The sequence below is a fragment of the Carica papaya genome, chromosome 8, assembly GCF_054855325.1.
Source record: "Carica papaya isolate Zhongbai chromosome 8, ASM5485532v1, whole genome shotgun sequence".
Lineage (NCBI taxonomy): Eukaryota > Viridiplantae > Streptophyta > Magnoliopsida > Brassicales > Caricaceae > Carica > Carica papaya.
In genome coordinates this window covers 33,313,860-33,340,459 of record NC_142316.1, presented here as the reverse complement: position 1 = coordinate 33,340,459, position 26,600 = coordinate 33,313,860, and the positions used below count along the sequence as shown (strand labels likewise).

Sequence of the window (26,600 nt, the reverse complement as noted above, 5' to 3'; positions counted from 1 at the left end):
TGAAGTATTGACTTTTGTCTTTGACCTCGTTAAAATTAAAAAGAAAAAAAACACTGCCTCTGACGGGTCGGAGTACATCACGGAGTTACCAGGACACCTACGGTATTTATTAGGATAAATTATTATGTTGGGTCTCAAGGTTGTTTTTAATGTTTTTTTATTATAATTTAATAATTATTATTGTTTTTAATTTGTGTTTTAGTAATTAAATTTGTATATATATATTTTAATAAAAACGTTAAAATTATTAAGTTATATTTGAATATTTTAAAAAATAACTTTAAAAACTGATTTAAATAATTAATTAAATTAATAAAAGTATTATGTTTGTTATTTTGTTGTATTAATTTATTGATTTAATTACTTAATAAAAATTACTTTTCATGTATTTTTAAAGTGTCTAAACATAAACTAATTATTTATCTTTTTCCGATTAAAAAAAAACTAATGAGATGAGATAAAGACTCGAGAGAGATCAAATGAAATGAGAAAGTTGAGTGGTTGAGAGAGATTGAGAGAAAGCTTCTAATTTAACCCGAGAGCTTCAAAGCTAAGAGGGACTGAGGGTGTCGTCATGCCTCTGAGGAATGAGGGGAAGAGTCAAGAGTGATGCAAAACTCAGAATCAACTATTAAAAATTGCGTATATAACATTAGTGTTTAGAATAATAAAACTCTCAACAAATCCTCTATACTTGATCTACATTCAACATATGAATGTCAACCAAGGTAATTGAGATAGTCTGAATTGATTAAAAAGGCCACAAGTACGAACTTGATAAATTAAAAATTAAATCGAAAGAAAATTAATAAAACGCCTTTTATTATTCTCAAAATTGATTCATTACAATTATGAATTGAAGATCTATTTATAGAGTATGACATGTGCATTATAAATAAATAAATCTCCTAAATTAATGGAAGAAATTATAATAAAATTAAATGTCATATTGAATGAGAAAATAATAAAAATTAAGAAAATTTTAACTATAATAGACTAAATAGGAATTCTATTTTAAAATGAGAATATTTTGATTAATTGTGAAGAAATTAGGAGAAATAAATACAGTTAATTAAAGTTGGCTATTAAAGGAGGAAAAAAGTCACCCATATCTTTCATAAACAGTAGGATTTAGTTATTTAAGGAATGAAATTTAATTTTCTCTTCATTTAAGATATCATATGGTTTAGAAATAAGTTTTTACTCTTGGTTGATTTTTCTTTCAAAAAAATTATTTTCCCTCTTCTTACTCACATCATCCCCTCCATTTTTAAAAATGATTCGTTCTAGAATCAGATATTTCTTATGTCTGGGTTTCACCAATTCTATTTTTTTAGAAAATGTATAATACCCGAGTCTGAGAATTAGTCTGGAATAATATTTTTATTTATAAAAAATTATATAAATAATTAATGTAATTTGATTAAAATCTAAGTTTGTTAAATTTTAAGAAAAAAATGGATTATGGATGAAATTGAAAATAATTTTTTAAAAAATAGGCGAAATTTTGAATTTATAAGTGTTTTTGAAAGAAAAATTAAAAATAGAGGCTTAAATCGCAATAAGAGAAAGTTTAGCTACGTGGGACGGTCAGTCAACAACTCGAGCAAACCAGAGCACGCTGCGTGGCAGGCAGGCTGACATCCACTCCACACGAGAGGCCATGCGGGCGATACGCATGCCTGGATGATATGACGACCTAGATTGTATCTCGCACACTTGAATGACCCATATGCATTTCTTCTTTAGACACGATCGGAGGACGAAATTAAATGCGATAGATGACCCAAATTTGTCCACATAATCAGCTTAAATGAAAAATAATCGAACGGTCCTCCTCGCTCCATGTGTCCCCGAACAGATGGTCCAGATCGACACAAGATGAATATTTAAACATCACGTCGCTAGAGACCTTAACCCTAGCCACATCTGCCCTCGTTGGAGAAGAAAAACCATATGCCGGAGAAGGAGGCCGATCACTGGTTGCCGCTACACCGGAGTTACCGTTGACTGCCAAAAAAGGTAAAAAAAAAATTTTCTCGCTCAAAATTCGATTTCAAATCTCCCTGTGGCCATACCGGAGCAAAAGAGACGGCAGGTGAGTCAAAAATCGTGGGCAAAGCCTGGCAGAGCTGCCGTGGCCAAAACCCTAAAACCCCTCCGATGAGTTCCTTTTCGTTTTTCGTTTCACACGATTCTTTGATCAATATGTTCACTTTCCCTTTCTATACATGTTAGCCAAAGAAAAAATCTCAGCTGTGAAAGAGAACCGACAAAGTCCCACCCAGAGACAGCCCCTACCGGTAGGTTCATTGTTTTGGTTTTTTTGGCTAACCAAGGCTTTTTAACATGTTTTTTTTGCAAGGATACATTTAAAACTGGATAAAATCAACCAGGCCAAGGGTGGTGGAGCCGGCACTGGAGCATGAAGGCAGCACCGTGCCGGAATCCTAAAATTGGTTGAAAAGGATTTTCGACACTGATTTTGAGTTTTTTAGGTATCTTTGAGTACGTAATGAGTATTTTAATTTTCGCAAGAAAAATTTAGAAAACTCGTGCCTTATCCGAAGGTGTAGTGAGTAGTACGATATTTTGAAATACCATATCCGGGTAAGGGTCTCTCACCATATTCTCTGTTACGGTAAATTAAGGATAAATAATCGATAATTTTGTGTTTTGAAAAAATTAGAAAAATTCTAAAAAAAAATAATTACATATCACTAGTGGAGGCAAAACTGGTTAGTTCATATTTATCATGATTCTCTGTTTATTTTCTTGTACTGCTTAAATTGCTTACTATTATATTTTGCGTATTACATTGATAGTTTTGATGGTCTTCTCGATTATTTGGTTTCTTTAGTTCCTTCTGCATTGTTTATTTGGTTATCTGGTCACTTGATTATTCAGTTATGTTAAACTATATTGCTCGCTTAGATGCCGTTTAAATTAATTTATAAATATGTAATGAGATGTTGGTATGCATTTGGTGGTTGTTTAGACGATGAAAATTTATATAAATGAAAGCTTACTGGGTATTCTAGGAAATAATGTATGGACTCGGTACATAAGGAACCCTACCATGGACATTATCTTAGTTGGACAAGCTTGAGAAGTCTTATACCAAAAAGGATTTGGGAGATATGGTTCACTCTCATACTGGATGGAGTATCGAGATACTAGTGTTTTTTTGTACCAATTATCGGACATGGTATGGGGACATTCGAATTAATTTTTAAATTTTGATATTAAGTTTACGAGTAAAGAGATATCCCTATGAACCCCAATGGATCCCTGTAAGTAGGTTAAAAGGAAGAATTACTGATCTTATGCACGAAAATAAAATGTCACTTGGTTATTTATGTAATGCTCCATTTTTTTCTTCTTAACGGCGTAGTCTAAAACAGTTTCATAACCGAAATACTAAAATCTCATTCCAAATCAATCGCACACATAGAAAAACTATTACAATCTATTATTCAAAGTCAAAGATAAACCTGCAACCATACATGTGACATCGCCGTGAAATATAACCTCATATACCCCTAACAGACACACAATCTACACTACCACTAACTTTTACACACTCAATTCCACCAGTGAAAATCCTTGCACTGTTGCTCTATACACTAGGCTCAGAAATCGGCAACTCCAAACTTGACTCCATCCCTACTTCATCTGTGAATAATAAAGAGTGAGTACATATAACCCAATACAGTAAAAATTAAGGTACAAGTATCATATGCAATAATATAAAACTTTATATTTCTATATGTAGTCTCTCTCCGTAGCCTAAGTCATACCTTCTTACTACCATTGAACTACACAGGATTAATATAATACTTACCCCCCTGTATTTTAAATATTACTCATGCTAAGTGTGACCCTCCCCCGACGTCACCCCCCCCTCGACCCGGGTTAGGCCACTCAACCGTACAAATGTCTTCATTCGTCACCAGTATCGGTGACCATCAATGAACCTTCTATCTCTTGACCCCCAGCAGACCACACACACACATATACCATTTTCTCCCGTCACCAATATCGGCGACCCAACTCCTAACCCATCGGAGTCTCCCTACTATCATCACTATCGGCGATCAACTTACTCCTTCTAGATAGCGACAACCAATATCGACGTCTCTCCAATGCCACCACTTCAAGGACAATATCACCCTGTTCTTTCTCAAACTACCCAATACAGAACCTATACACGTCTCTCCATACAACACACACTAACACTTAGCACACATACACCAGTAATGTTCACTTACCAAACTCCTAAATTTACAGCAGCTATACCAACCTAAATGCACATACAAATCACACCCGCACACCACACATCTACAACAATACACCTCTACCCCGATCCCTCACACTCATGCGCTACAGGCCTCCCTTTCCTACTCCCTAATTTTCAAAATACACACACTCCACCCTTCCATGCCTACCTTCTCTGTTAGCACCCAACACACTCTCTATCCCTGCCTTCACTCCTCCTTGTACCTCCACTCACAACCACACATAATTTCTTCTCTCACACGAACCTCACTCACTCACCGAACTCCTCATTCTCTCTCCTCTCGCGGCCTCCTCCATATACCTCCACTCACAATCACACAGAATTTCCTCTCTCTCACGGATCTCACTCACTCACCGAACTCCCCATTCTCTCTCATCCCACGGCCTCCTCCATGTTCCTCCACTCACAATCACAGAATTTCCTCTCTCTCACGAACCTCACTCACTCACTAAACTCCTCATTCTCTCTTCTCCTGCGGCCTTCATGTACCTCCACTTGCAATCACACAGAATTTTCTCTCTCTCACGGACCTCACTCACTCATCTAACTCTTCATTCTCTCTCATCCTGCGGCCTCCTCCATGTACATCCTTCACACTTCTACAATTCCACCGACTATCTCCACCCGCCTATTCCCTGAACTACAGTTTTCTACTCCATATGCTAAGCGATGACTATATCTTCCCAAACCTACGGTCACAATTTCAAATTTATACTAAACCTACTCATGAAACTTAAGATTTACCGTACCTCCCATCTCCATCTCTCTTTCTGCACTCTCGTGGCTCGCATCGTCATTGTCCTCCTTCTCCTTCTCTCTCTCTTCTCGTTCCTCCCCGCTCCAGCTCCTCTCTCTCTCTCTCTCTCTCACCTTCTCCTCCTTCGACTCCTCTTATCTGTTTTTTTTCTTTTCTTTCCTCTTTTTTTTTTCTTTTTTTTTCTTCTCCTATTTATATCCCACCTGCCTCTCATCCTGCCCGTCCATCTCATCTCATTCCAGCCGTCCACTCCTTCTTCTCTAAACGACGCCGCTTCCTCCTCCTTTTCTCCAAACGATGCTGTTTCCTCCTCCTCTTCTCTATACGGCATCGTTTCCTCCTCCTCTCCCCAACTACACCATTTTCCCATTTATAATTATTACTATGTATATATATAAAAGAACTTTTTTTTCCAATATCCAATTACTACAATTTATCTTCATAAGTTATTTTTGGGAAAGCCTATAACGGTAAGTATGAAATAAAATATTTTAGAGTTAAATGTATTTATTTAAATTAAGGGTTACATTAGTTATTTTGTGATTCTTATCAACCTTTGATTTTCTGTATCAATGATTAGTATGATATTCTTACTGAACTAGTGTAACTCACCTTTTTATTAAGCATTTTATATCAAGAAGATTAAGATTTAGACCCCAATCAGTAAGAGAGTTGTGAGTAGTTCACCTTCCGAACTCCCTTCAAGTACTAATGAAGGTTAACCTTTAGAATATCTATTTAATTGTTTTAATTACCGTTTACCTTTTTTTATAAACCAATATAGAAGAGATATTCTCGTAGCCCTATTGGGTATTCTAATTTACTGTGTCAGGAATGTAAACCCTAAAATTATTATTCGCTTCTGCATTTAAAATATAAATTCATTTCCTTTGAGTTTCGGGTCATTACAAAATTTCATTGTTGAGAATGTTGTATAAGATCATTGTGAAAATCTGCAAGCAATAGTTAGTAAAGAAAATAATACTCGCTCACGTGTTTCACTTCTTGTGTTTTATTCGACATCCTTCCTTCAAGTTGAATGTCAGAATAAAATTTTCGTGAATCAAGATAATCAAATTTTATTTTTGATACTTTAAGAAAATACGAGGGAAAGAAAGTGGCAAAATAATTTTAGAAATAACAATTCAAACACATGGATGAAGATAATGAGTGTTTTATGTATGATGCTAAGTAACTATGGTGCAACTAGATACTTAAAGACGTAGTGAAATTAAAGTACAAGGAAACACAGAGTGCATGAAGGATAATATGAATATGATTTTTTTTTATGTATATGAGTGGATGCAAAGTATGATTTTTTTTACTATGAAGAATAATGAATATGCGAAGATAAAATATACAGGATAGTAAGATTTATCTTGAGCCTAAGCTCTGATACCAAATGATGCGAAACCCAAGATCAATTAATGTGATCAAAAATTTCGCATATAACATTAGTATTCAAAATCATAAAATTCTCAACAAATCTTCTTTACTTGACCTACATTCATCGCGTGAATATCAATCAAGGTAATTGGGATAGTTCGAACTAATTAAAAATGCCACAAGTATGAACTTAATAAGTTAGAAATCAATTTGAAAGAAAATTAATAAAATACCACAAGAATTTATCTTGATAAGTTGAATCAATTCTCATTCAACAAGAAGGTTGAAGAAACCAAACTAGTTGAAAAATAAAACTTCATAGTTTTATTTTTCTCAAATTTGATTCTTTACAATTGTGAATTGAAGATTTATTTATAGAGTAGACCATGTGCATTATAAATAAATAAATGTCCTAAATTAATGGAAGAAATTATAAAAAAATTAAATATCGTATTGAATGAGAAAATAATAAAAATTAAGAAGATTTTGACTATAATAGGCTAGATAGAATATTCTTTTTTAAATGAAAATATTTTGATTAATTGTGGTGAAATTAGGAAAAATAAATATGGTTAATTAAGGCTGGCTATTAAAAGAGGAAAGATACCACCCATATCTTTCCTAAACTGTAGGATTTAGTTATTTAAGAAATGAAATTTAATTTTTTCTTCCTTTAAGATATTATATGGTTTAGAAAGAAGTCTTCTCTCTTGGCTGATTCTCTCTTTAAAGAAATTATTTTCTCTCTTCTTACTCACATCATCCTCTCTATCTTCAAAAATAATCTATCCTCGAATCAGACATTTTTTATGTCAGAGTTTCACCAATTTTATTTTTTTCTTTGAGAAAATGTCATCGGTGGGGATGTTATATAAGATCATTGTGAAAATCTGCAAGCAATAGTTAGTAAAGAAAATAACACTCGCTCACGTGTTTCACTTCTTGTGTTTCACTCGACTTCATTCCTTCAAGTTGAATGTCATAATTGAATTTTCGTGAATCAAGATAATCGAATTTTGTTTATCACACTTCAAGAAAAATCTAGGGAAAGAAAGTGGCAAAACAATTTTAGAAATAATAATTTAAACACACTGATGAAGATAATGCGTGTTTTATGTATGATGCTGAGTAACTATGGTGCAACTAGCTACTTAGAGATATAATGAAACAAAAGTACAAGGAAACATAGAGTGCATGAAAGATAATATGAATATGATTTTTTTTTTTTATGTTTATGAGCGGATGCAAAGTATGATTTTTTTTATTATGAAGAATAATGAATATGCGAAGACAAAAAATGTAAGATAGTAAAATTTATCTCAAGTCTAAACCCTTATAGTAAATGATGCAGAACTCAGGATCAATTAACATGATCAAAAACTTCATACATAACATTAGTATTCAGAATCATAAAACTCTTAACAAATCCTCCCTACTTGACCTACATTCAACACATGAATATCAACCAAGATCGTTGGGACAGTTTGAATTGATTAAAAATGTCACAAGTATGAACTTGATAAGTTAGAAATCAATTCGAAAGTGATAAAACGCAACAAGAATTTACCTTGATAAGTTATCAATTCCCATTCAATAAGAAGATTGAAGAAACCTAATTAGTTGAAAACTAAAATTTCATACTTTTATTGTTCTCAAACTTGATTCCTTACAATTGTAAATTGAAGACCTATTTATTGAGTAGACCATGTGCATTATAAGTAAATAAATCTCTTAAATTAATGAAAGAAATTACAAAAAAATTAAATGTCGATGAGAAAATAATAATAAAAAAAGGAAATACATGATGTATATTTTAACTAATGTTAAATTTAATATAGTATTTAATGATAATTAATTATATCCAATAGTTAATTAATTTTGGTTACTATTTTTCTTGAAGTCAATTAATTTTTGTGTGGATATTGTATATTTCCTAAAACCAAAAATAAAACCACACGATTTAGTCTAATTGCTGGACTTACGACAAGACAGGTATGAGGCAATAGGGTTGAATTGAAAAGCCAACTTCTTAAATTCTAACGAACATATAAATAAAATTAAGTACACGACAATTAATTAAAAAAATCCAATCAAATAATTCATTGTATTAGATTTCTTGTATACAAGAATTAATTAGACACATTCATCTCTTTCGACACTTACCCTTTATTATACTGAACACGCTAACTCCGGCTTGAACCAACACGATCCTGTTTCTATGATATGTTTTTCAAAGGTTCTTGCGTAAATTCGTAATTTGCAAAGTGCCCATAGTCACCGGCTATATATATATATATATGAACAAAGTTAAATATATAGAATTACTTGTATGACTAACATGCAATTGTTGTTATTATTATTTTATAAAAAATGATCTAGTATAAGTAGTTGAGCATCAATGAAGGAAAAAACCCAACCCACAAGCTATTGATTAACCTAGCTTTTCATCAGTTTCTTCTGATTCCAAATTGATCAGAACTTCTTAAGATTTTCCTTTTCAATCTTTCTGTTCGGGGAAAAGACATGGGCTCCTTGGAAATGTCTCCAACAAGGTAACAACGCCTTAAACTTTCTCCAGAAAATCACACAATTCCATTCATGCACGAAATATGTATACAAGTATAGTAAAATACATTTGAAGCACTACAAAAAACGAAAATCATCCATTATTAATGAAGATTTCAGTTGGTACCTAATTCTTCTTGCAGTTTTACTGTTATCTTGAGATGACTATGTATGCAAAACTTTACTATGCATGGTGTTCGTTTGCAAGATTTGTATACGTATATATAGCTTGCAAAGTGCTTTGTGGCTTAATTCTGAAAATATTTTTTATACAAGTTGAAAAATAATTTACTATTTTATTTCTATAAGTGTTTATAATTATATTAGTGATGTAATTTTAATTTTCATCATAATAAAAAAAAAAAAATTTCAGCCTTACCGTAGAGTAGACATTTTTGCCGATTTACGATGAATCTTCTGTTTTTTTTTCTTATTTTACTTTTTATTTTGCATAATTGTGTGCATTTTGAGAATTTATTTTCTCAATAAACTGTAATGGATAATTTATTTGCAGGTTGCTCGGAAAGGTGGCGATAGTTACCGGTGGCGCCAGCGGGATCGGGGCATGCTCGGTGCAACTTTTCCACGAAAACGGAGCTAAGGTTATCATTGCGGATATCCAAGACGCGAAAGGCAAAGCTCTCGCCGACAAGCTCGGCGGCAACGTCAGCTACATCCACTGCGACGTAACTCAAGAAGACGACGTCTCTAATCTCGTTGACACCGCCATTAACAAGTTCGGAAAGCTCGACATAATGTACAACAACGCCGGTGTCCTTGATCGTCCTAGCGGGAGCATCTTAGACACACCCAAATCCGATCTTGACAAAGTGGTCGGCGTCAATCTGGTCGGCGCCTTCCTCGGCGCCAAGCACGCGGCGAGAGTCATGGTGCCCCGAAAAAAGGGTTCCATTTTATTCACTGCAAGTGCTAGTACCGCCATTGCAGGACTAGCAACTCACGCTTACGCGGCGTCGAAGTACGGAATTGTCGGACTGGCCAAAAACTTAACGGCGGAGCTTGGCCAACATGGAATCCGGGTTAACTGTGTGTCACCGTACGGTGTTTTGACCGGCATGACGGTGGTGCAGGAATCTGAAGTGCCGAAGGTGGAAGCTGCGATGAGCATGATGGGTAATCTTAAGGGAGAGGTGCTGAGAGCCATGGATGTGGCGAAAGCAGCTCTGTTCTTGGCTAGCGACGAGGCAAACTATGTCAGCGGCCTCAATCTTCTCGTCGACGGTGGATTCAGTGTCGTGAATCCGACAATCATGAGGGCACGCCAGATGAATAAGGAATTACTTTTAAATGATTCATTTAATTCTAAAAATCTTAATTAATATTTCTTAAATGTTGTGTTGTAAGCCACTAAGAGTTGCATGGACATGTTTATATATTAAAAATAATAATAGAATCCAAATAGATATACACACACACACATATCTATATAAATATGTCCACCGAAAATAAATTTTATAAATAATTTATTTATATATACAATTTATTGCAGTTCAGCATTTTCTTCTTTGAAAACGATATGCAGACAGCAAGCATGGAGAATAATCAGCCGAATTAATTATTTAATGACTTGGATTTTGTCCAAGATCATGTTTATGTTGTTTTCTTGAAGAAGTCTGAGTCATTGAATTTAATTTTTGAAAAAAGAAAAAAAAAAAAAAAGTCAAAATGTTACAATTAAGAGCTTAATATTACACGCCATTTTCAGCATAAAGGAATTATATTATTAATATACAATTACAAACAGTTCAAAATACTTTCGCATATGCGTATAATTAATAATATTTATATTATAATTAATTTAATTATGTAAATTACGTTCTCATAAAAAAATAATTAAAATATTTAAAATTAACATATGATGAACAACGACAACACCATATCTCGTAGGAAAAGTCAATAATAAACACCTAGTAGCATATATTATTTATTATTTATTATGATTAAATAAATTATATATTTGAATACGGCAAATTGTTCCGTAATATCTCTGTTTTTGAACAAAACAATTAAAATTCGATTCAATAATATTATTGCATGGAGCTAAGATGGAGAGTATGGAAGAAATAGATGTTTCCAAGACTTAGTTTTTATTTTGAGCAATTATCTTTTTACAGAACTATGAGCTTCAGAATTGGACCCACGAGGAACATAACTTGTAGTGTTGGATAATTCCCTTGGAATATATAAGCTCGTACCGAAAAAGTCTTCAAGGAAAATTGAGAATATTAGTGACGATCGACATGAATTGTAATACTTGGAATATTTATATCATATAATGGTTGAAACGAGTTTAATTTGTTTGAATTTAATTTTTAATTTTCATAAAATGGTGGATTATACGCATTCTCAATTTCATAGTCAAGACTTTATAATGACCTAATTTGGCCTGCCCAAATGTTTGTTTTTTGTTGGTTTTAAACTTTACATGTATTTTATTGATGTAAATATATAAATAAATTGAGAAATAATTAAGTTGCATTGACCAATTTTTTTTTAGATAAAATTTTAAATGCTATTTTGGAGGTAGATGTAGATTGAATAGTGTATTTTTAATTAAGTTGGGACTGACCAATTCCCAGCAGATTATTAATGACGAAAATTTTTTATACAATTTTTCTCTTGGAAATTTTCTTGTTTCAATTCCAATATCTTTATAAGTAAGAAAGCTCGGTGAAGACAACGAAGAGGAGAAGAAAGAACAAAACCCAACCCTCCATTTTCTCTCTTGCTCGAATTCAGAACTTCAAAGGAAGAAAAACAATGGGCACAGAAGCTTTTACCACCGAGAGGTAATTAATTCATTTTTATATTTAATTATACAGGCTTTTAATTAAATTTTAATTTTATTTTCGTGATGTTAACAAAATAGTGAATAACGACATAATCTCTCTCTGCTAATTCAATTTAAGATATACGCACATATATATTATTCGAAATGTTATGTGGGAAACTACAGGTTATCGGGCAAGGTGGCGATTATCACCGGCGGAGCGAGCGGCATCGGAGCAAGCGCCGTGAAGTTATTCCAAGAAAACGGCGCCACGGTCATCATCGCCGATATTCAAGATCAACTAGGTCAAGCTCTCGCATGTAAGCTCGGGAAAAAAGTCTCTTACATCCACTGCAACATCTCCGACGAAGACGACGTAAGAAACCTGCTCGATAAGGTCGTCGCCGAGCATGGAAAGCTCGATATCATGTTCAACAATGCTGGAATCATAGATCGTCCATTTGGGAGCATTCTAGACACGCAGAAGTCAGATCTAGAACAACTTCTCGCGGTCAACGTAGTGGGTTCTTTCTTGGGAGCCAAACACGCGGCTAGAGTGATGATTAACCAGAGGAGAGGCTGTATTCTGTTCACGGCAAGCGCTTCGACGGCCATTGCAGGGCTGGGAACTCCGGCTTACACGGTGACGAAGAATGGGATTGTGGGTCTGGCTCGGACCTTGGCGGCGGAGCTTGGTGAGTATGGGGTGAGAGTGAACTGTATTTCCCCGTTTGGGGTGTTGACGGGAATTGCCGGTCCGATAGATGAGGGTGATATACCCAGAATGGAAGAAAGGGTTAGCGCCATGGGGAACCTAAAAGGACACGTGCTGAAGCCGGAAGGGGTGGCGCAGGCGGCGATGTATTTGGCGAGTGATGACGCGGATTATGTTAGTGGGTTGAATCTGGTGGTTGACGGAGGATACAGTGTGGTGAATCCGACGATGATGAAAGCTATGAGTTCTAAAGAGACTTAATGGTGGACGGGGAAGGAGAGGGACTTGTCCGATAAGGCATTAATTCTGGAAGTTGAGATATTTTACTGTTCTTCTTCTATATATATATATATATATATTTTTTTTTTAAATAAAAAAGTCTTAATTAAATATATTTTGAAACAAATATGTAAAAAATTTTAAAAATTATAAATTAAACTCTATAATTAATTATTTATTTTTAACAAATCATGTTTAATTAAATTTCATTAATCACACAACACCGTGACTTCAATTAATGCAAGCCGAAGTAGTTAGCATTAAGTTCTAGTATTAAAAGACTCTATAGCATCGTATTTAAAGTTCATCGGTTTTTAATATTATTAAATACGTAAACTTTATTATTATTTTTTTATAATATAGTAGTGATAAATAATATTAAAATTTATTAATATATTTATAAAATTATTAATACCATATAATTTTCTTTAATAATTTATTTTTTTGGTTATAGAAAAATAATGTGAAAGGACGAAAACAGGTGAGCCAGTGCGTGAAATTGAATAAGACCCAGGTGGCATAAATCTCATAGTTGTTAAATTTCAGCTTATGCAAGCATCTTATATTTATATTTGTGTCTATTTATAAAATTAAACCCATTAATTGACTTTTATACGGGTAATATCTTACATATAATCAGGATTATGTACTAAGTAAGATCATAATTAATAGTGATCTGAAATAGCCTTTTGTTTTCATGGTTAACTTCCGTTATTTGCCCGCTCATATGGCACATTAAATTGTAGTCAAATCCAATTAGAATTATTTGCTTCTTATTTGATAACAGATTAATAGGGTCAAATTTAACATTATGTAAAATTGAAACATTAAATTATAAATTAATTAATTTTAAAATTATAAAACTTTACATAATCAATTTAAATGTGAGATTTTCTATTAAATTTTCTAAATATTTTTATAAATGTATTGTTAAACAAAAATCAAACATTAATTGTAACATCACGAACCCCAATGTCGGTGAGTACTGACATCAATATAATATTTTCAACTAGTAAAACAGATAAATATTAAATATACAACAGAACTATATTTTAATCCACATCTCTTGTAACTAGATAATTATTTGTTTATAAATAATTGAAGCATCTAAATTAATTTACAATATTAAAATAAAAACTAATAAAATTTTATTCGTCATCTTTCTTTGATCTTTGACTTCTTCTGACCTAAATGAGAGTGAATTGGGGTGAGGTTCACGAGCTTAGTAAGAAAAAGAATTCTATAATGGAGACTTACGTACATACATTCACGCAATATGTAAAATATAATAATATTTATAATTAAAGAAAATATCAAACAAAACATCACAATCAAATACACAACAAAACAAATCATCATACGAAACATATTCTAATTATCACTCTTTTAACATAATTTTTGTTCTCATTTCAAATCATACTTACGCTCGAAATATCACAATCTAAAGTTTTATCGCGCGATGCCATTTATATCGTCATCAAGGAAAGACAAAATGAATCTCCCCGTCGCATGAATAACATATACATATAAATCTCACAATGACCGCAGCAGATACGTTTGCTAAGTAACTCACACTCACAAATACCTATCAACATATGGATTAGCTTTCAAACTCTATCCATGTGCAAATTCACCATACCTGCTGAACTTAAGCCACACACACACCCTCCCTTCCTCAATTCAGACTAAACGAGTAGGTATTCAGGGTCCTTACACTTTACACTCTTTTTAAATCTCTCTTATTCTTAATTCACTTATTTCATATCTAAGATCTCAATTTTTACACATAAAAAAATACAAACACACACACACGCACACAAAATACACAATATCATCACGATAAGGGTCATATATTTCAAATCACTATCTGAATCATCTTGTACCAAATCACACAGTAAACACAAAATCCTCATATTCCTCACGCAACTTTACCAAATCACACAGCAAGTGTAGTGTATCCAATTTTACATGTACACACACTGGTTATACATTTCATATGCATAATATATGTACACACATTTTAATACACATACATATATTATAATACAGACATGTACTATCATTACACGTCTCACAAAAAAATATATTTATACTCACACATACATAATTTCTACTGATATATACATACACATTTATACTTAAACTGTAATGCCCAAATTAATTTTTATGTAATTTAAATTAACTTGTAAATATAATTTTTTAAATTTTTTAATTTTAATTTAGTGTAAAAATGAAGAAAATTTGAAGGAAGATGAAATTAAAAATAATTTTGAGAAAAAAAGGATGAAAATTTGGATTCTTGGAATATTTTAAAAGGAAAAATTGAAAACTATAAGTCAAAATACAATTTATAAAGTTGTGCCACATGGGATGGTCAGTAGCTCCGACGAACCAGAACGTGTTGTGTGACAACGGACACTGACGCGGTGTCATGCGGGTGATCTGCGTGCCTGCGATTAAACGACCCAGATTTGCTGTCGTGCACACGGATGGCCTAGATGTGTTCTCTCCCCAAACGCGATCGGACGGTCAAATTTAAACGTGATCAACAGTTCAGATCCACTTCCTATTTAAACGTGATCGGACGATTCAGATTAGATCGCAATGAACAGTCCAGATTCACTCCCTATTTAATCGCAATCGGACGGTCCATATCAAATAAGATAGACGACCCATATTAAATGGAGACGTATATAAATAACTCTTTTCACACCAAACCCTAACCTTAGCCGCCATACCTCTGCCCCCCCCCCCCCGGAGAAGAAAACCCAGCTGCCAGGAAAGAAGCCGCTGCCACCTGCCGCAGTGCTGGAGCTACTCCGACCGCCAAAAGAGGTAAAAAAAATTTTCTTTGCTTGGAATTCAATTTTAAACTCTCACAGACCAAATCAGAGCAAAAGGACCGGTCGATCGGTCGGAAATCGCGGGTAAAGCCCGGTGACACTACTGCAAAAAATTACAAAAATTACCTTCGATGAGGCCCTTCCCAATTCCCAATCTATGAAATTTTTCCACCTTGTAATCACTGTTTCATTCTCTACAGGTTGACCAAAGCAAAACACCCAACTGCAAAAGTGAGCCGGTGGAGCCGCCGCACCGGAGAGCGCCGCTGCTGGTGAGTTTTGATTTTTTATTTTTTTTGGGCCAACTGAGACCCCTTCACATGTTTTCTCGCGTGGATTGATGTAAAATCGGCCGAATTTGGCTAAAAATGACCGAAAATAATCGACCCAAGGCAAACTGCTGCTGCGGGCGGCAACACCGTTACCGGATCACGGCAGAGCCGCTGTACTGGAATTTTGGAATTGGCCAAAAAAGGGTCCTGATACTATTTTTGAATTTTTTGAGATATCTGTAGGTACTTGTAGCATGTTTTAATTTTTGAAAAAAAATTCAGGGAATCCGATGACCGCCAGTAGGCGCAGTCAATAAGTTTTGCTTTTCAGTCATTGAATTGAGTAAAAATCTCTCACTTTATTCTCTGTTATAGAATTGAAGTTAAATTAATAATAATACAGTATTTTGTACAATTTAATAAATATCCATAATTAATTACAGGTTACTAGTAGAGGCAGAACCAGAAATTATCTACTGTTATCTCTGTTGATTGTTTTTACAGTTTGAATGCATGAAAATATATGATTGATCGATTTTACAGCTTTGAATGCATGTATTGTTTGTTTTATGGGTTTACGATTGAACTGGAAAAAAAAGGTTGATTAAAGAAAAACGAAAAATTGCGTGATTAAGGAAATGGATGAAACAACAGTTTTACTGGATATCCTAAGAGATGGTAAACAGACCGAGTGCATAGGAAACCCTAAAGTGAATGTTGCCTCATACCGGATGAGGAATCGAGATTTGATAATTTGACGCTCATCTTAAACGGGGTATGGGGATGACCCGTTTCACCTTCATACCGGACGGAGTATTGAGATTTAATGATTTGGTGCTCATAATAGACGGGATATCGGGACAACCCGTTATTTGAAAAGTTAAAGGAAATGGTTCACGTGTTGTAGGCACATCCCTATGAACCCCCCTGGATACCAGTAGGCTAATAAAGAATAGAATTGTTATTCTAATCAATTACATATAAAATCATGATATGAGTTATGTTATTGTCTCTATAACATAACTCAGATCATGTTATGATAAATGAATTTGTTCACGTTCTTCTCTATTTGTATTAGAATCAATAAAAAAAGTTGTCAAGTATCATTAAATTTAACATATAATCTCACTACGGTAAGTAGACGACAAAATTTTTTGTTTATGATAAATGAATTTGTTTAATTAAGAGCTTTATTAGATGTTTTGATTTTTCTACCAATCTTCATTTCTGTGTCGGTAGTAGTGTGATATTCTTACTAAACTAGTGTAACTCATTCCTTATTTAACAATTTCAAATCAAGAGGATCAGGATTCAGAGTTCGATCCATAAGAGGATTGCAAGTAGGATACCAGTTTTATTTATTTTCCATTTATTTCCTTAATTTTTTTGTATTTCCTTCAAAATGGTAATTTTCGTAACACTATTTAGTACTTTAAGTTATTGTGTAAAGAATGTAAACCCTAACTAATTATTTCGCTTTCGCACTTAATTTATGATTTATTTTCTTTAAAATTTCGAAGTCATTACATAGATACGTATATACCATCACACACAATATATCATATATATATATATTTATTCACGTATTTATTCTTATCAGTTATGTTCTTATCAATTCATATGTCGTTCATCGTATATTTTTGTATATACACACACACACATGCGTAATAACGTATATATATACATACACTATATAAACACACACAAATACAAATTAGACATTAATTATATTCATATTACATTACACATATATTTAAACATTCATACATAATGCATTACAGATGTACACATTTACATTAACAAATAATTTATGTTTCCGTACGGAATACACATAATTTTTTTCATATATAATTAATTATGTATATTATTTCTTTTTAATTTTTTTTTCTATTCTACCCAGCTGGATATTACATTATTAATTAAAAGGTACTTCTCCTCTATTAATTCATTTTAATTAATTTATTTACATAAAGACAACGTTATAGATCGTGTATATGTAAAGTACTTTAAAAATGTAGCTTAACCCTAAAATCAGGTGTTTTTTGATTTGATAATTAAGAAAATGCAGGAGACCACCACTAGACAACTGGCCACAATGTCGGTCATCACCAACTGCCAATTCCTGGTTGACTTTGACAATAATATCCAATTTTCATATATTAAAATAAATAAATAAATATACACACACATATATATATATATATATATGAACACAATGATACAGTTTTCCTTACATAAACAAGAAAAAAAAAAATCATTTTAAGAATTAAAATAATAATCTATATTAAAAAATACAACGATATATGTCGGCTTAGAAAGAAATTAAGGGAATTTTAATAATTCGATATTGATTAGATATATAATTGTTTATATGTGTTTATTTATAAACCTATTTTAATTTTAATCAGAAGATGATTAATTTTGCATTAAACCAAATTAACAAATAATTAATCTTTAGGATACTGAAACATATGAAAAGAAGGATTAACAACGGTAAAACCTCCATCAATGAACAGATTATGTCCACTGATATACCTCGCCTCATCGCTTGCTAAGTAAAGAGCGGCATTAGCAATATCCTCCGTCTTCAACGTCACCCCTTTCAAATTCGCTACAGAGTTCATTATCTTCTCCAGATCTTCCTCTTCAGCCCCAACAAATTTCCTCGCTAATGGCGTCGAACACGCATACGGCGACAGACAATTAACCCTAATCCCAAACTGTCCCAGATCCACCGCCAGATTCCTCGTCAGTCCCAGCACCGCATGTTTCGAGCAACAATAAGCATGCGATGCCGCTGCGGCGATTCTGGAACTTACACTCGCCGTCGATATAATGCTACCGCTGCGAGCCGGGATCATGACACGTGCGGCGTGTTTCATCCCCAAGAAAACGCCGGTCACGTTTATGCTTAGAACACGTTCGAAATCTGATTTTTCGTTGTCGAGTATGCGAGCTTTGCTTTCATCGACTATGCCGGCGTTATTGAACATGATGTCGAGCTTGCCGTGAGATTTGACGGCTTTGTCGACGGCGTTTTTTATGTGGGTCTCGTCGGTGACGTCGCAGTGGATGTATGTGGCAGTTGATGGGCCTAAGGAGTTGCAGAGTGATTGGCCTAAATCGTCTTGGATGTCGGCGATTATGAGTTTGGCGCCGTGGTGGGCGAAGAGTTTTGCGGTGCATTCGCCGATGCCGCTGGCTCCGCCGGTGATGAGGGCTACTTTTCCTTGCAGCCTGGTCAATGGGGAGAGAGGGTATAAAATGGAATTATGAGGATTTGTTGGGTACCATTTGGAAATTTCAAGAAATGAAGATATCTCAAACTGCTACCGTTCTATTCCATGAAATAAAATGAGAGAAGGGTTGCAGAAAAACCGATTTGAAGAAGATGAAAATCACTAATCATTCATCTCTATGAAATATATATGTGTGTGTGTGTGTGTATGCACATGCACAAAAATAGAAATAAAACCAGTTCAGTATATATAGCACGGTAACTGAAAAGCAAGGATAACGTATCCTACTCACCACAAAGCATAAAAAATTATGGAGACATACATACATGTGCATATATATATATATATATATATGTACACATATACATAGAGCTTTTGGGTACCTTTTGGAAGCAGTGGAGAAGAAGGATGAAGCTGCCATTGTTGAGATCCTTGAAGTAGAGAGCGGGGAGAGTGATGTAGCCTAAGAAAGTGTGTGTGTGTGTATATATATACATATATAGGAACGTGTATTTATATATCTTTCCTCGAATTAAGTAACTGACCTACGTCTCTTGACATAAAATCTATATATATATTTATATACAAGTAATAATTTAACATTAATTTCTCGACTTAATTTAATGCAACAATTATCGGTATACGTAGTGCCCTATAATGTGACAAATCAAGGACGGCTTGGTCGGGAGGGAACCAAGATGCGTTCATTTAATTGTTAATATATATGTGTATATATATATATATATATCATATATGACATTTTCATTTGGTTTTTGAAAAGAGATATAAATAATTCTATAAACGACAAACACTTGTACAAAGGAATCTTAATCTTCTTCTACTAACCATACAACTAAAAGTAGAAGAAGATTAAGATTCCTTTGTACAAGTTGAATTTCGTGTACATGTAGAACTCTAACGAGTTTAGTATCGTTTTCTTTGATAACGATTGATATTTTACTAATTGAAATGAGAAGCCGCTTAAGAATAATATATAATTTTTGTCAAATGAGTTCTTATATGGGATACCGTTCGCAACACTGTTGTTATCGACATTCTCTCTTAGTGCATATATTAACATAATATCTTGTTGACAATGGAGATTACAAGGCTTATATTGTTAATATATATATTTTTTTATTTTTTAATTTATTTAATTATTTTAATTAATTTTTATAATTTTTTATTGTCACGTTTTTATCTATTTGTATTAGAATCAATAAAAAAAAATATCAAGTATCATTAAATTTAACATATAATACTAAATTTAACGGCGTTAATAGTGGATTCAAGAGATTCATTAAATTAAAATTTTATCTAAAATATAACAAGTAATTTAATCAAAAATTAAGACAATAATTAACCATATCATTATTTTTGTTTTTGTTTTTGTTTTACACACCTACATCATTCAAGAGAAAATCGTGCGCACCTCTTCTGAGTATATATAAGTCATAATAAATGATAAAAATATTAGATATTATTATTGTATAAAGTGAAAATATAATATAAAATAATATATCATATATATATATATATATGTGCATGTAAGTTGGGTTGGAGGCGACCCACAAACCGGACCCAACTTGATAAATGAAAGTCCATTATTAGGGCGGGGCCTAATTTTGGGCTTGACCGTACATACACGACCCGACTCAGTATGTTTCTGATTACATTATTTGTATATATATATAAATTGCTTATATATATAGTTTTAACTCTGTTAATTTTTAAATAATCTCTCTTTAATTCAATATAGCAAGTAACATTTTTTTAAAAAAAATTTCTCTTTTTCTTATGCGTGTTGACTTGTTCACAAAATTTAATTTTTTATATTTTCTCTATAAAAAATATCAACATGTCATCCATTAATTTTAATTTTAGGTGTTAATGGGCAACAAGAGCTTAACTTTCTCTCGTATTAAAATATAATCGTATTTGTAGCTTTCTTTGAATAGCTTTTATGATTATCAAAACGTGATTACTGAAAGATTGACATATTAAAATATAATATATTTATCGAGAAAAAAATTATTGTGTTGATTTTTTTGACGAAGTTTATATTTTTTTAGTCCCTTTTGACTCATACTACCTAAATATTATGAGAGATAATTTTTAAACTTTTTTCTTATTCTTTGTGCTTGTTCGCATTTTTCTCCTTCTTTAAAACAAAATAAAAAATAGAGAAAATAAAACCAACTTGATCAAATATTTGACTTTGAATTTATACTATATGAACACACACATCACATTATTTTTAGTTAAGATGTCAATTTTGAAAATTAATATTTAACTCCAAATATCATGTGTCACGTAGCTTAAACCCAATTTGTGTAATTTTTATATTTTAAAAATATTTTTGCAATTAAATTAGTAAGAGACAAAAATAATTTTGGTAATAACTATTAAAAATTTATATAGTTAACTTTTATTTATTTTTTTTAAATGATAATATTTTTTTACATATACTTATACTAACCACCAAATATCTTTTGATTAAAAACATTTATAATCAATAATCACTTTTAACAACATTTTGAACACTCATAACATAAATTACAACTCACTCAAATAACCCAAGATTCTTATAGACTTTATTTTTAAATGCATATTTAGTGGATGATAAGAATCTTTCTTCGGCCGTAAAACTACACCGTTTTCCTCTTCCCAAAATGAGGTATATTTATACCTAAAACTTTACCAAACAGAACTTTAAGCAATTGCAGTAAAAGCCAAATTTTGGTCAGTACACCGCCATTGATAATCTGAACAAAGGTCGGGTTGACCACACTGTAACCTCCATCAACGACAAGGTTCATCCCAGTTACACAACTTCCTCCATCGCTCGCCAAATATAGAGCCGCCTGCGCCACCCCTTCTGCTCTCAGAACATGTCCCTTCAGATTCCCAGTTTCACTCATTACCATCTCGCCGCAAATCTCCATAAATTTATTTGGCGGTCCGCCGATGGCCGTCGGCACCGCGTACGGCGACACACAGTTTACCCGTACACCATATTGCCGCAGCTCGGCCGCCAATTTCATAGCCAGCTCCACAATTTCATACTTCGTCAGTGTGTACGCCGGAGTTCCGAGCCCTGCGATCTCCGTCGCAGCACTGGCCGTGAAAAGAATACAGCCTTTGCGATTAGGCACCATGACTCTTGCCGCGTGTTTGGCTCCTAAGAAAGAACCGACCACGTTGACCCGAAGAACTCTTTCTAAATCTGCCTTTGTGGTGTCAAGAATTCCGGCGAAAGGTTGGTCTATGATGCCGGCATTGTTGAACATGATGTCGAGGGTTCCGTATTTGTCTATGGTGGTGTCGATGAGGCTGCAGACGTCGTCTTCGTTTGCGACGTCGCAGTGGATGTAGCAAGCATTTTCTCCTAATTTATTGGCGAGAGCTTGGCCTGGACCGTCTTGGAGGTCGGCGATGACGACTTTGGCGCCGTTTTTGTGGAAAATTTGAACTGAGCTTGCGCCTATGCCGCTTGCTCCGCCGGTGATAATCGCCACCTTGCCCTCTAACCTAGCAAAATATATAATCGAGCAAATTTATCGTAAATTGCAGCGATATATATCAGCGAAAAGTGGAAATGGATCTTGTGTTGACTGAAACTAAGATTCTTACGTCCAACGATCTTCTTGAAATTGATCATTTTGAAATGAAATTACATGTGAAAGGATTTAGACCCAATTTTACAGTTGATAATAAAATAATTATTAATTTGAAATGTTTACCTCCTTGAAATTGCAGATACAGAAGGCGTCGCTGCTGCTTCCACCATTGTTGAATGAGAAGGAAAGCTTTAGTCTGTTTGCCGTTGTATGCATCTGCGTCTGTGTGTGTATATATACACGTATGGAAGCAAAAAAAAAAAAAAGCTTAATATAATATTTACATTGTCTCTCTTTTTTACTGCTTGCGTATGACTTTTCTTTGTTATTTTGCTTTCCTCTTAATAGATTCTTGCAAGGTATCGTGTGAATAGATAGAAATGACTCGGTCACTGAGGAACAATACAGATAACTTCTTCCAATAATCATATATGTGTATATATATATATATAGATATATATGTATCGTGTGAATATATATATATATATATGTATATACTTTTGTTTTCTTATAAAAAGTTATATTAAGTTAAGTTATGTGTTTTTATGTCTTCTTATGATTAAAATATTATATTATAATTTATGCGTTTATCTTATTTAATAAATAAAATATTTAAATTCGCATTTGAAATGATATAATCATGTAACTTTAGTTTTTTTGAGATTTTGATTTTTTAGGGTCAGATAATACATTTTAAATTTTATTAATTTTAATTAAATTGGTGTTGTACAATAAATTATTTTTTGTCATTTCATTTAAATATTATTATAATTAAAATAAATATGAAATGTTGACTATATTTCATAAATATATTTAATTTATCACAAATATAACAATTCCATCATTAGTCTTTTTTAAAATTAATTGTTATATAACTAATTTTGTTAATCAATGTTAAATTTTAGTTTTAAATATATTTTTTTATAAATAAATCTTCAAAAATTTTAAATTTATTTCAAAAGTCTTATAGGAAAAAAGATATTACTCAGTTACTTGTTTGGATGAAAAAAAATATTTTTGGATCTATGATCTTTTAAGTAGCATTAGATTTTTTTTTAATTAACATTAAAATTTAGCATATTAAATTAATTTTATTTTTTATAATTATTTTAACTATTCCCATGATCCATAATTTCTTTAAACAACTCTTAAAATTTAAAAACTAATTAATAAATCAAAAATACATCTAGAAATAAATTGTAGTATTTGGAGACTAGATATTTACCCGAAATAAGTGAATCTTAAGTAGAAGAAATGATATTAGTTAATAAAAATTATGATACAACAAATTTATCACTAATCAAAATTAAAATACAACTAATCCGGAATCTGGGTAGTAGAATAAATTCAAAGAATGATTAACAATAGTATAGCCTCCATTAATAAAGAGATTATGCCCACTCACATACCTCCCCTTTAAGACTCACCTCTTTCAAATTATCGAGTTGGCTCACAAAATCCTCATGTAACAGCCCGAATTCTAATGTAGGTGGGTACGGATATTAGCACAATACTTTTAACTAGTGAAACAGATAAATATTAAATATGCAGCGGAATTACACTTTAATACATATCCCTTGTGACATAATAATTATGTGTTTACAATAATTGAGACATATAAATTAATTTATAATATTAAAATAAATACTAATAATTTTTTTCTTCACCATCTTCTATTGTTCTTGAACTTGTTCCTCATCTCATTTGACCTAAACGATGGTGAATTGGGATGAACTTCACGAGCTCAGTAAGAAAAAATAATTATATAACGTAGATTTATGTACATATATTCATGCGATATATAAAATATAGTAATATTTATAATAAAAAAATATCAAATAAAGCATTCCAATCAAAATATAAAACAAAATAAATCATCACACGAAATATATTCTAATCCTAACTCTTATAACCTAATTCTTATTCTTATTTTAAATCACACTTACACTAGAAATATCACAATACATTTGAAATATTACATCTAAGGTTTCATCGTACGATGCCATTTATATCATCATCAACGATAGGCAAAATTGATCCCCCATCACGTGGATAGCACACACACAAAATTTCACATTGGCCACAGCAGCTGCGTTTGCTAGGTGACCCGCGCTCACAAATATTTATCAACGTCTGGAATAGGTTTCAAGCTTTATCCATTTGCAAATTCACCATACCCGCTGAACTTCAGCCACACACGCACCCTCCCCTCCTCGATTCAGACTAAACGAGTAGGTATCTAGAGTCCTTATACTCCACACTCTTTTCAAATCTCTCTTATTTATAACTCACTCAGTTCAGACTTAAAATCTCAATTTCTATGCATAATTAAATACAAATACATACACATACAAAATACACGATATCATCACGCATATAACAGCTATATATTTCAAATCACTTTCTAAATTATCATGTACCAGATCACTGTAAGCACAGGATTCTCAAATTCCTCACGCAACTGTACTAGATCACACAGTAAGTACAATGTATCGTAAATTTGTACCAGATCATACAACAAGTGCAGTGTACCCAAATTCTACATGTACACATATTGGTTATACATTTCACATGCATAACACATGTACACACATTAATACACATATATATTATAATACAGACATGTATCGTCACTACATATCTCAAACAAAATATATATTTATATTCACACACACACAATCTCTACAAATACATACAAACACGTTCATACTTAAACGCGTAAAAACAATCACACAAAATATACTATATACATATTTATTCACACATTTGTTCTCATCAGTTATGTTCTTATCAACTCTGTTCTTATCAATTCATATCTCATTCATTGTATATTTTTATATATATACACACACATGTGTAACAACGTATATATATACACACTATATATAAATACAAATTACGCATACTAATTATATTTATATTGTATTACACATACATTTAAACATTACACATAATGCACTATACATATACACCTTTACATAAATATATAATTTATATCTCCCTACGGAATATGTAATGTCTGGGCCCAGAATTCGGCCAGAGATCAATTTTTGTGTTATAAAAATAATTAAAAATATTAATTTTATTTAATTTTATTAAATTATTTTAAAAATAGGTTAGGGACATAATTGAAAGCAATTTCAGGGAAACTGGGTGAAAATTTGAGTTCAATGGATATTTTTGAAAGAAAAATTAGAAATATGGGGTAAAAATGCAAAAAAAAAAATTGATCACGCAGAACGGCCCTGTCAATAGCCCCGACGAAGTAGAGCATGCCACGTGGCAAAATACGCTGATGTTGGTGCCACGCAGGCGATCCGCATGCCCAGCAATCCGACTGTCCAAATTCGATCTCATGCGTGTGAATGGCTCCAATGCATTCCCATCTTAAGTGTGATCGGACAGACGAGATCAATCGCAAAGAACGACCCAGATCCGCCCACGCAATCGACCTAAATCGGCAACAATCAGACAACTTTTTTCCCTCCATATCGACACGAATGAATGGTCTAAATCAATGTAGGATAAGTATATAAATATTGCGTGTCACGAGAACCCTAAACCTAGCCGCCCTGCCCTCACTAGAGAAGAAGGACTAGCCATCGGAGAAGGAGACCGACCCCCAGCCACCTCCGCCACCACACTAGAGCCAAATTCAACCACTAAAAAAGGTAAATTCTCCCTTACACTCTCATAATTTGATTTTGAATCTCCTTGTGACCATATCAAAATAAAAGAGACGGTGAATGAATCGAAAATTGCGGATAAAGTCCAGCGGAGCTGCCACGACCAAAACCCTAAAACCCCTCTAATGAGCCCCTTCCCGCTTTCCG

General features: G+C 32.9%; 4 protein-coding genes across 4 annotated transcripts; 2 read left to right on the top strand and 2 right to left on the bottom strand.

Annotated features, from left to right (window-relative positions):
* Positions 1–8,781: 8,781 nt before the first annotated feature.
* On the top strand, positions 8,782–10,508 carry LOC110810561 ((21S)-21-acetoxyl-apo-melianone synthase SDR-like). The gene is made up of 2 exons (XM_022036752.2): positions 8,782–8,995; positions 9,523–10,508. The coding sequence occupies exons 1-2, from the start codon at positions 8,967–8,969 to the stop codon at positions 10,346–10,348; spliced, it is 855 nt and encodes a 284-aa protein (XP_021892444.2). The 5' UTR covers positions 8,782–8,966; the 3' UTR covers positions 10,349–10,508.
* A 1,151-nt stretch (positions 10,509–11,659) lies between these two features.
* On the top strand, positions 11,660–12,872 carry LOC110810593 ((21S)-21-acetoxyl-apo-melianone synthase SDR-like). Its single transcript, XM_022036805.2, has 2 exons — positions 11,660–11,818; positions 11,986–12,872. Exons 1-2 carry the CDS (start codon positions 11,790–11,792, stop codon positions 12,773–12,775), a joined length of 819 nt encoding a protein of 272 aa, XP_021892497.1. The 5' UTR covers positions 11,660–11,789; the 3' UTR covers positions 12,776–12,872.
* A 5,358-nt stretch (positions 12,873–18,230) lies between these two features.
* On the bottom strand, positions 18,231–19,678 carry LOC110810536 (secoisolariciresinol dehydrogenase-like). Its single transcript, XM_022036718.2, has 2 exons — positions 19,531–19,678; positions 18,231–19,145 (listed from the first exon to the last, which is right to left on the bottom strand). Exons 1-2 carry the CDS (start codon positions 19,566–19,568, stop codon positions 18,356–18,358), a joined length of 828 nt encoding a protein of 275 aa, XP_021892410.1. The 5' UTR covers positions 19,569–19,678; the 3' UTR covers positions 18,231–18,355.
* A 1,959-nt stretch (positions 19,679–21,637) lies between these two features.
* Positions 21,638–23,048, bottom strand: LOC110810535 ((21S)-21-acetoxyl-apo-melianone synthase SDR-like). Its single transcript, XM_022036717.2, has 2 exons — positions 22,891–23,048; positions 21,638–22,678 (listed from the first exon to the last, which is right to left on the bottom strand). The coding sequence occupies exons 1-2, from the start codon at positions 22,935–22,937 to the stop codon at positions 21,796–21,798; spliced, it is 930 nt and encodes a 309-aa protein (XP_021892409.1). The 5' UTR covers positions 22,938–23,048; the 3' UTR covers positions 21,638–21,795.
* Positions 23,049–26,600: the final 3,552 nt, after the last annotated feature.